Source organism: Sphaeroforma arctica, assembly GCF_001186125.1.
Source record: "Sphaeroforma arctica JP610 unplaced genomic scaffold supercont1.886, whole genome shotgun sequence".
NCBI lineage: Eukaryota > Ichthyosporea > Ichthyophonida > Sphaeroforma > Sphaeroforma arctica.
Genome location: NW_014039672.1, coordinates 15647 through 26971, shown reverse-complemented (window position 1 = coordinate 26971; position 11325 = coordinate 15647). Strand labels below are relative to the sequence as shown.

The 11325-nt window shown below is 41.8% G+C and overlaps 2 protein-coding genes across 3 annotated transcripts; one reads left to right on the top strand and one right to left on the bottom strand.

The window, feature by feature from the left end:
- The first annotated feature begins 1986 nt into the window (after positions 1-1986).
- Positions 1987-5793, top strand: SARC_09094 (hypothetical protein). The gene is made up of 2 exons (XM_014296907.1): positions 1987-4450; positions 5774-5793. The coding sequence occupies exon 1, from the start codon at positions 2154-2156 to the stop codon at positions 3891-3893; it is 1740 nt and encodes a 579-aa protein (XP_014152382.1). The 5' UTR covers positions 1987-2153; the 3' UTR covers positions 3894-4450; positions 5774-5793.
- On the bottom strand, positions 4462-11123 carry SARC_09093. Of its 2 annotated transcripts, XM_014296906.1 has the most exons (8): positions 10877-11123; positions 10233-10341; positions 8789-8914; positions 7296-7382; positions 6586-6733; positions 5817-6013; positions 5516-5624; positions 4514-4695 (listed from the first exon to the last, which is right to left on the bottom strand). In XM_014296906.1, exons 1-8 carry the CDS (start codon positions 11046-11048, stop codon positions 4609-4611), a joined length of 1035 nt encoding a protein of 344 aa, XP_014152381.1. In that variant the 5' UTR covers positions 11049-11123; the 3' UTR covers positions 4514-4608. The 2 variants fall into 2 exon arrangements, with proteins under 2 accessions (XP_014152380.1, XP_014152381.1); XM_014296905.1 differs by having other exon boundaries at positions 4462-4695; positions 5516-6013.
- Between the last annotated feature and the right edge of the window lie 202 nt (positions 11124-11325).

The window sequence follows — 11325 nt, the reverse complement described above, 5'->3', positions numbered from 1 at the left end:
TAAAACTTTTATTTATGACAAATCAACTACTAGGTTTTTTGCAACTGCACTCAACAAGCTGTCCTATCGTCGAAAATTTTAGGCCACGAAACAATAGGCAATCAAAAGAGATTGAGCGTTTCAGTTGTGACGACTGTCACCTGAGTGACCTGGAAAATGCCCCTATCATATATGAAAGGGCATTATCAAGATATAAAAGTTGCAACTTTTTAAAATAATGTTTATTCGAGGTAGAATAAAAGCTGTAACTTTTAACGCATTGAGCTTAGACCCAGAGTGTAAATTTATAGGGTGCAAGACTGCGTATATATCAGCAAAGTCAGGTTCGAAGATTGTCCTATATCTACATATCCAAAATAGCGCCCCTATTCGGTTAGGAGTAGGTGAAAATCTCAAGTGCATCATCGTGAATTTTGCACACCGTTAGACCTAAAAAGAGAACATTAAATCTTGTAAGCCTCCAAAGTTCACACTTCAGAAGTTCAGGCGTCTTTAGGGCCAGCCCTAATAACGGTTCAAGTTTTGCGTTCAAGTTTCAACACATTCAAGGGCTTACTCTTAGGCTGTCAGCGACTCAAGAAGACGCTGAGGTGGTGCATGAGGCGTGAGCGCACCTGTCGTGCTTTGACTCATTGACTGCTTTCTGTTCTAAATATTCAATATTTTACTCTTGTGTGAAGAGTCATTGCTCGATTTTGGAAAAAGGAAACACTGGTGAGCTGAGTGCTGACTGGAATGAGTGAAAACTGAAAACTTGAAGGTGTATATTTAACTATTTTACTCACCACTCATCGCTGTCGTCAGGCCATCAGCACAGTGACACGGGGCTGGGAGTGTGGAGCGTAATTTTATTGCAGCGAGAGGAAACTTCAATCGGTACAGTACACTGAGTACAGTACAGTACGTAGTTTATTTTAACAAAAGACTAAAATATTTTTATTTTTAAAAGGCAGTTTGTTTTATTTGAACCAAAAAATGCCCAAAAGATTTGATGCCGTTTTCATAAAAAAAAAATTGGTTTAAAAAAAACAACCCCTAGTGCAGCCGGCAGGCTTGCTTGAGACTTTGAGAGTTTCACGCATTTTGAGTTGCTGGTAAAATACATTCGATATTTCATTGTTTTATGCTATTTAAAAATAATATTTATATACATATCTATACATTTTAAATATTTGTTTTTTTTCTAACAAATAAAAACGAAACAAACAGGGGGTGGTTTTTTTATACGAGCAATATTGGTTGTATTTATGTATACGCGAGTATAATACTACTCGGGATCCCGGAATTTAAAAAAAACAAAAATAACAACGTTGGTTGTACAACAATACAAGACTCCGGAAAGTCCAGATTCAATGGGTGGATCTCCAATTTTCCTAAATATTCCTTTCCATTCGAAGTTGATCCAAGCTAGCAAGTATATTAAAGTCATACATACAAGTACAGAGTAAGCTATAAGCGAATGATATAATTCTAATATAGATTTTATTTTTGATTTTAGTAGTGCTTTACTGGCTAGTTTTGACTTCAAAAACTCCTATTGCGTCAGGGCTATGTGATTGGGCTATATATGATGGCCAGGAACCTCAAAACGTACTCAGACTGACTATTTTCCACACCATTACAGCGGAAAACGTATAGCTAGAGCTATTGGAAGCAAATATACGTATTCTAAAAGTGTTCGTCTAGCAGCCAATCATCGATGAAAAGAAATCGCACTTTTTATACCATCCAATTGAAACTTTAAAAACACATGACCGGAGAACACCGGGATGATCTATGATATCATTCACTAATTAAATATTTCCCTGTCTTCGCAATGTCATTTGCAGGTCATCACAAGACGTTTTCCACTTTCGATGAGAGCGCAAGACAAAATTGATGCATCCGGACCCGACTATGAACGAGTTACGAGAGATACGCACCAAGACGTGCGACAATCCAATATTCATCATGAAAACTTCGGGTGTTGTTACTCGTGTGAGCATTCTACAACTGGCATATATAACCGAGGTTTAAGTTTATATACTCAGAAGATTAACTGGAATTACAAGCAACCTGGATTAAATTTGATTTGCGTTGCTACATATAGCTATATACCTATTCAGTTACAGTAGTCATTCTAGACGGCATCAGCATATTGTCGCATATACATTATGTGTAAACCAGAACGAGAGACAATGACAGAGCAATCAAATAGGTCGTCAGCTATAAATACATCCTCGGAGTTGGCCGATATAACACGAGAACTGGCCGGCAATCAAAAGCTTTCTGTTGCAGTTGTTGGCGGAGGCGTTGCAGGATCCACAATCTCGCTCCGTCTGAGTGAGATGGGTGTCAATGTCACGCTCATCGAGAAAGGTCCAGGGCTCGTGAATGGCCCACCAATGTGTCACTTACACGCTGGAGGTAACTTGTACAGAGAGATTTCGGACCAGCAATGTCTAAAACTTTTGAAACAGAGTATTGAAACCGTACGTATATACCCCACTTGCATCAATGTTCGCCCTACTGTAATTACAGTGCCTACTCAGGACAATGGTGAACCATTGGACCTGTTGCCCCGCTTGCGCCTGCTAAAGGCTAGGTATCACGAGCTTGTGGCTGAGAATCCCAGGAATAAAGTACTGGGCGAGCCTAATAACTACTACCGGTTGTACGAACGAGCAGAGCTTGAACAGTTGGCTCTCAGGCCCACTCCCACTGCACCCAATTGTAACGATGATTGGATGGTACCCATTGCTAAAGAGGTTGACCTGAATAGGCTCAAGTTTCCCTTGGTACTTGTCCAGGAGTATGGGTTGAGTTCACTGAGAATTGCGGCAACAGCCGAGCTGACGCTAGGAGCTTTGGATAATTGTGACCTACGCACTCACACAGAGCTACTCAGTATGAAGGAGAAGAGCGTACCAACTACCACAGACTGCACCACATTAGTTCGCACAAACAGTGAGTCGGAGAGTGACAGTGACACTGACAACGAGGGCGAGAGTGGCTGGGAGTTGTCAGTCAGAAATGTGCAAACCGGTCAGACTGAGGTGCTGAATGTAGACTATGTGGTCAATGCGAGTGGATACCGCACGGGGGCTATGGATGACATGTCTGGGTTCAAACGCGAGAGATTTGTGGAATTCAAGGCCGCATACGTGACCAAGTGGAACGGGAATGGGGCTGTGTGGCCTGAGGTTATTTTCCACGGAGTCCGAGGTACGCCCAAGGGTATGGCACAGATCACACCTTACCCAGACGGACACTACCAGTTGCACGGCATGACTAAGAATATTACCTTGTTCGATGGGGGTCTGGTAGCAAGCACCGATGAGTCCGCTCAACCGCAACTACCCGCCTCACTGGAGAGCAAAATCACCACCGGATGGGAGAGAGAGGAGCTGATTGAGCGTGCGGACTCGAGTATCGGTCACTTGGCCGGGTTCATCCCCAGTTTTACTAATGCTACATGGGGGGGTAAGCCTCTATACGGGGCCCAGCAGATTCCCGGTAAGGATGCGTCTATGCGTGCAGCCAGTGTGTCGTTTGAAAAGAAACGGTACGCACGCGCAGAGATTGTGAAGGCCAGCAGTGCGCTTACTGCGGCTAATGAAATAGTCGAAGAGTTGAGGCAGCTGAGATTATTGGATAGTAAATGCAGCGAGCTTGATTGTGTGAAAACCCTGGAGGAGAGGTTTGCGAAGTGTTTGGGATTTAATGGTCTTACCATCGAGGACAAGGCGGTGGAACTGGCAATCAACCGCAACTACCCCGCGGCCATTGCACGGCCGTATAGCTACCCGTCTGTGGCGAAGAAGATTGGGGCAAAGGTTGTAGCGTCTAGTTCGTGTACCACAGCGCAACTGGCGGTTAACTTAGCAGCCGTCCGTATGGGCGAGGCATGTTAATCGCATACACCTACGTGATGAAGCATAGGCATATGTATACATCCATGCCTACCGTATCTCAGCACGGAAGTTAATTTTTGAATTGGAGAACATACGCCGGTCTGTTAGTGTAGTAGCACGCAGACAATACATTAGGATACGCCGCGACCACCCTCCAATGACTCGCGCGCATCAGTAAAGCCCAAAGAAAAAAGAAAAAAAGGAAGCCAAAAACAGGGCTAGAGAGATAAGATAGCTTCGCAACGCAAGATAGCGGCTATACCACACCGCAGTATTAAAATTTGTAGACTCCCTTTTGTGGGTTGTTTTCTTATGTCCCCGTGTGAGTCGTTGTCTTGTGTTCCTGTGTGGCTTTCGTCTCCTATCTATCGATGACATTTGTCATGTCGAGACCCGAGTGCTCGCCGAGTCTGTGCCTATGTCGCAGACGGGGCTGAAAACACACACCGGCACTGCCTGGATAGTGTTTTGCTACCAGCACTCGGCATCCGGTTACTGAGTAGATCCACGAGGCTGAGAGGTCTTCAAACGTCTGCTGAGATGCTTATGGTTGACAGGTATGTCTTAAGTTTGGTCGTGTGAGTTTGGATGTACGACTTGTGCCACTCTGGCGTGTCAGACCAAGTCGAATGAAGTGTATGTATGTAAGGATACGATGTATGTGGAGGCAAAGCCGTAGTTTACGATATAATTTATTTATTAGCCTTATATGCTATCACGTCCCTATTCCTAGTCGTTGCAGCTCGTAGTCGATTTCTTCGAGTGACCGTGTGAGTATAGCGTATTCTTCATCGTTCTGGCTCTGTGGATGGGCAGGACGTGTTCAGTAGGTAGTACCACATATATTGTTTGCTTGCGAACATACACACTTGTACTAGCGGATATGAATTCGTGCACACAAGTACCGTGCTACCTTATATGCATTACAAACACCCACATAGGCGGACATGGATTCGAAATGTATTTCCGAACTGTCCACCCCAAATGCTTACAAACGAAAGTAACTGTTTTCGGTACTACCGACATAGTGACACACACACACACACACAGACATATATATACATATATATATATGTCTAAGTTTACATGGATTCGAAATGTATTTCCGAACTGTCCACCCCAAATGCTTACAAACGAAAGTAACTGTTTTCGGTACTACCGACATAGTGACACACACACACACACAGACATATATATACATATATATATATGTCTAAGTTTATGTTTAAGTTTATATTCTCATATATATCCACGTATACGTCAGACATATATATGCACATTCACATATAAATATACATGTATAAACGCATACACATTTATGTATACATATATATATATAATATATATAAATATATATCTATCTCTATATCTATATCGATCACTACCATCGTGTATATGTATATATATATAAATATATATATAATATATTTTTAAATATATATACGTTTGTATATACACATACATTCATATATATATACATTCATATCTATATATATACATTTATATATATCTTTATATATACATGTATATATACATATATATGTATATATATGTATTCATATATATTCATGTACATACATATGCATATATATACATATTTATATATATAGGGAGAACTGTACCTTTTTTATCATGTCCAGCAGATTCAGGCGCTGGTCGACATACGCTGAGATCGCCGAGTACAACTCCGCCTCAGTCTTGTATTGTACCGGTTGCGTCTGTGTCTGTGTACTGGTCTCGCGGTGTGATCCAGGAGGCAGAAGGTTAGTTGTACTGAGCGCATATATTCCACGGACAACTTTAATTAAACAAACTATTGCGCCGGTATCGAGTGTACCTGTGCACCTACTGACCCCGTGTTTTGTCACCCAAACACACAGATGCATTCATCATACACAATGCCGCACAAGCACCATCATCTACCTACTCCCCGTCCCGTTATTCACAGCGGCGCGTATATTTGACTGAGACATTGTGCCTGTGAGTTTGCATTGGTTAGACCTGTTCTGCGTGATGTCTACAGTCGCAGATCTCGTGCGTGTGGCTGGCGCAAGTATCGGCGCAGGCGGAGGCTTGGGTGAGGGTTTGATGGGGAATAATTGGACGTCCATTAAGCGCCGCTGAGGAGATGAAAGGATTGTATAGGAGTATAGGGTTTCAGGGTTAAGGGGTAAAATGTATTGCTCTGGATGTGTTAAAATATATATATACAATTTACACTATACTATACTACACACACACACACACACATATATATATCTACATATTATACTATCGAATGCTCAGGCGGGTATATTTTTATGTACGTATATATACTATACATTATACTACACTATACACACACACATTTATATATATATATATATATTTATATATTATAAAATCGAATGCTCAGGCGGGCGTACTAACAATCACGAGTTTGGAATTGACATGGAACGCTATATGCATACACGCTTCTAGTAGAAGTCGCTAAAATGCTTACGTATAAATCAACAGTCGATTGAGCACCCATTCTCACAAAGGGGACTAAACGCTTGCCTATACTGTATGGTAACTCGCCTAGCGTAGATGCGTATGGTACATACGCCATCCTAATCGCTTACGTTAACGTATTGATCTCGCACAGATGCTTGCGTTTACACCCACACAACCGATTACGCACACTTACTAACATAGGTACCTGTCTACATACCTGCATATACTGTATAATTGCTCTCCTAATGTTGGTGCGTATGGCCATAGCCTGCACCGAGTTGGCTTGCTGTGTTGCCTGTTTAGGTGTGCGTTGTTGTGCATTCGACTGTGTGGGCGCGACTGGTGGAGCAACCGCTATCTGTTTTCTGCGAAGAACCAGAGTGCACGAGTATCAGAAAGTGGGGTGTTAAATGGCTAAGGGTGTATTCACACACAGAGGGAAAAGTACAAGCCATGTGTGTGTGTGTTTATGTGTGTAGAGTGTGCCCGATTATCAGGAAGAGTGGAGCTGAATCAATGTAAGTATACATTCACACACTGGGATGCTTGTTACGCATTAATAGAAGTCAACAATGGACCATCCACCTGTTGCTTAAAACAGACGCTAGTCGAATGTACAATATCACAGAACATATAGACACATATATATCACGTACACGCGCGAGCACGCACACACGCACATACACTCTCTTTCTCACACTCACACACACACACACACACATATATATATATATATGTCAGTGCGCAGGCAAAGCACTTCTCAACCTGGCATTTAAAGTGTGGTCTCATTTCTATATATATATATATACATACATATTGTATATGTATATGTATATATGCATATATATGTATGTATGTATGTATGTATATATGATATATGTATATATACAAATATACAAATATATATATTGCAACTCGATTACTCACCCCAATGCATCGCACGCGGCCAAGAGAAGCTTGATAGACCTCCGCAGTTCCACAGATCTCTCAACGTCTTCCGGTGATACATACACCCTGCGCACGTGTACATCGTTGAGTGTGTGCATAGAAATGATCAAGTCTCCGCGATGGTTGGGGACTGGTACTATACATTGCGTATATTCTAAACTCATGTGCATCCCTTGGGCTCTCCAACTAAGTCGAAAAACTCCCCCGTGGCAGTGATCGGCTGTTCGTCTATACGAGTGCTGAGAGTTTGGTTATACTTTAATGCCTGGCCAACATGCGACGTCACACGCGGGAACTTTCAACACATCGGAAAACGCACCCCACATGACAACATACCAATTGAAGATGTGTGTGAATTGCCATGGTGCCATAAACGGTATCATGAAGGCTAAAGACGAGGCCACAAGCTTGTATATACTGTGATGAGAGACGTATTCATTGTTCGTATCGCAACCTGATATCTACCTGTCTTGTCATATTAATGGTTCGTATCGCAGCCTGATATTTACCTGTCTTGTCATAATAATTGTTCGTATCGCAACCTGATATCTACCTGTCTTGTCATATTAATTGTTACCTGTCTTGTCATATTAATTGTTCGTATCGCCACCTGATATCTACCTGTCTTGTCATATTGATTGTTCGTATCGCCACCTGATATCTACCTGTCTTGTCATATTAATTGCTCGTATCGCAACCTTATATCTACCTGTCTTGTGATATTAATTGTTCGTATCGCAACCTGATATCTACCTGTCTTGTGATATTAATTGTTCGCATCGCAACCTGATATTTACCTGTCTTGTCATAATAATTGTTCGTATCGCAACCTGATTCTACCTGTCTTGTGATATTAATTGTTCGTATCGCAACCTGATATCTACCTGTCTTGTCATATTAATGGTTCGTATCGCAACCTGATATCTACCTGTCTTGTCATATTAATGGTTCGTATCGCCACCTGATATCTACCTGTCTTGTCATATTAATTGTTCGTATCGCCACCAGATATTTACCTGTCTTGTCATATTAATTGTTCGTATCGCAACCTGATATTTACCTGTCTGTGACGGTTCATAGTACACAACCGATTGTGTGCTACATCTGCATGCAACGCATTGATGAGAGATAGTAATAAATAGTCTTCTACGAAAAAGGATTAGGATTTGGGGGTTTAGGGTTTATAAATCAATATATGCATAGATTGCTACCTACCTTTCTGTCGTCATCGTATTATACGTCGCGTGTTTGTGTCCAATGCTTGCCCAGTGTCTGTTTACTTAATGCCTTCGTCATATCACTCATACCTCTTAAATAGCGCGTGTATGCATATACAGACATATATATTTACCATGTTTGTATATGTTACGTATATATAGGCATGTATACATATACGTACACGACACACACACACACACACACACACATATATATATATATATATATATATATATATATCACATGACGCATACTTGTCTCGGATAGACTCTCCTTCCTCTACGAGGTCTTCTATCTCGTCGCGTTTAGCTCTCCACAGCTGATACTGTTCAGTCAGTGGATCCGCTTGTGCTTTCTTGTCATCACACTCTTGTTCACGCCTGTAGGGACACTCGCATGCGGAATACGAGACATAAGATCAAAAGATGATGAGCGTACTTTAAATGAGATGGGAGAGCATAAGAAGCGTATTTGAAAATAAGCTTTGTGATATGAATAACAAGTATGTGCGAAAATGAGGCATGAGATAGCAAGTATGTGGGAAAATAAGGCACGAGATGACAAATATGTGGGATAATAAGGCATGAGAGAACAAGTATGTGGGAAAATAAGGCACGAGATAACAAGTATGTGGGAAAATAAGGCATGAGATGATAAGTACGTGGGAAAATAAGGCACGAGATAACAAGTACGTGGGAAAATAAGGCATAAGATAACATGTATGTGGGGAAATAAGCGGTATTTTGTCGTGGGTCTTTTCAACGCGCTGATAGACAACTTTCGCGGGTGCCGATCTCTGCGGATGCTCACTGAAGGCTCGATGCAACTAGTCGGTGCAGATGGAGTCCACTACTAGCGTTTTATATAGAATACACTTTTATATGCCACATATGTTGACTGAGAAGCAGTGCAAGTATAGCATCTCCTGGAATCAATATTGCTGCACTAAGGCGTCACTAAGGCGTCAATAACGAGTGGGTGGTCGCTTTTGAAATCTCGCCGTGTGTTGCAAATTGCGTCGCAAATCAAAGATAGCGGTTTAATCGAGAATAAACCATGGCCAACATAGTGCGTATTGATGGACGTTTCGATCCAGCCGATTGAGCTGGCTACTATCTAAATAATGGTAAAGAGACAGTTGGTAAAACTTAGCTACTTGAACCTGGTTTAGAGGAGGGGTGTTCACGACATTACTTAAACTTGATTTAGAGGAGGGGTGTTCACGACATTACCAGTGGAAGGCAGGCTCGGAGAGACTAAGTATCGACGCGGGTGCAGCTCAAGAAAAGTACCGAACTACAACAACCCGTTTATACGTACTCTTGCATGCGTACGCACGTGTCTGATCACAACCTATGCAATTGCACACCTACGCACACACCTGCACACACCTCACTTTTGCATAAACATAAATAGTCACAAATATACCTACACAGCGTCACAGGCTTCGCTCTGTTGTCGCAGTAGATAGTGAGAGTGCCTGCACGCACGCGCGAAGTAGAGTGGCTCCTGAGTGTGGGGCATCATTGAATTCATATGCACATACATGCACACTTGCAACGTATGCAGACACCTGTACGTCTGTGTATTTAATGACATACATACATACAGACACGACAGACAGACACAAATTTAGCTACCTGTGCAAACGTAAGCATGCAGACGTATATGCATACGCGGATATATACTATACGTTACCTTCGCAGTAAATGATGGCAGCGCCTGCATGCACGCACCGGGTAGTTTCTGAGTGTGGGATGCAACTTCTCTTTTAATTGGCGCATGCCGATCTTCTTCTGTAGCTTCCCTGAGAGAAATCACAACGAGGAAACCTAAGTATTTCCGTGCAGTGGGAAGAATGAATAGGTGTTCTATAGTGTGTGGTCGCTAACAAGGAGGCTGGATGGACGTGCCCTGGCAAGTCGCGATGTGGATGCATAGGTAAGTAGTTATTTTACTTAGGGTAAAGATATAAATAAATATGAGATACTACCCTACACATATGGACGGACGCGTATAAATGATTATGTACATAGTACCGTACAGGACTACACAACACGACGGTTGTTTGAGATACTGAGGCGATGCAAAGTCAACAGAGTGAAGCACAGCTTCTCATTGGTACACACCACTAGCCTCCGCAGTCGACAGTGGCAGTGGTGATCAAAGTACACAGATCGACCCATGTATGCACACGTGATTTTTCTCACGCAACCCCGTATATAAACAATATACACCATATTCAAATATACTATGAGGGACGCAACTATTTTCATGTAACCTAATAGATAAACACAATGCACCATAGTCAATTACTGGATGATATATTGTGAGGGACATACTGAGGTGATTTAATGTCAACAGAGTGGAGCACTGCTTCTCCTTGGTACACACCACACGCCCGCACAGCCGGCAGTGGTGGTGTCGATCGAAGTACCCGAATCTATCCTTACACAGCGAGCAGAAGGATGTGTTATCATTATCCCACTCCACAATCTTCTGCTCAATCGACATCGCCACACGCCGTGACCCGCCTACAGCCCATGTGCCTTGGCGGATCGCCTCGTTGAGAGCCGTTCCGAGCTTTCTGTGAGACAGTGAATAATATTATATCAGGGAGTATGCGCATATTCATGTCAAGGTACATTCATATACATATATAGTTATATATATATATATATATATATGTATATAATATATATATATATATATTTATATATACATCTATATATATATATATATATATATATAAAATAATAATATACTATATATATATATATATATATATATA

Coding starts and splice junctions, on each gene's coding strand:
- SARC_09094 (XM_014296907.1), top strand. CDS start 2,154: ATGTGTAAACCAGAACGAGAGACAATGACAGAGCAATCAAATAGGTCG.
- SARC_09093 (XM_014296906.1), bottom strand. CDS start 11,048: ATGTCGATTGAGCAGAAGATTGTGGAGTGGGATAATGATAACACATCC. Junction 8,915..10,232: donor TGCCATCATTTACTGCGAAG/GTAACGTATAGT, acceptor GTGTCCCTACAG/GCGTGAACAAGAGTGTGATG. Junction 5,625..5,816: donor AATAACGGGACGGGGAGTAG/GTAGATGATGGT, acceptor CCGCGAGACCAG/TACACAGACACAGACGCAAC.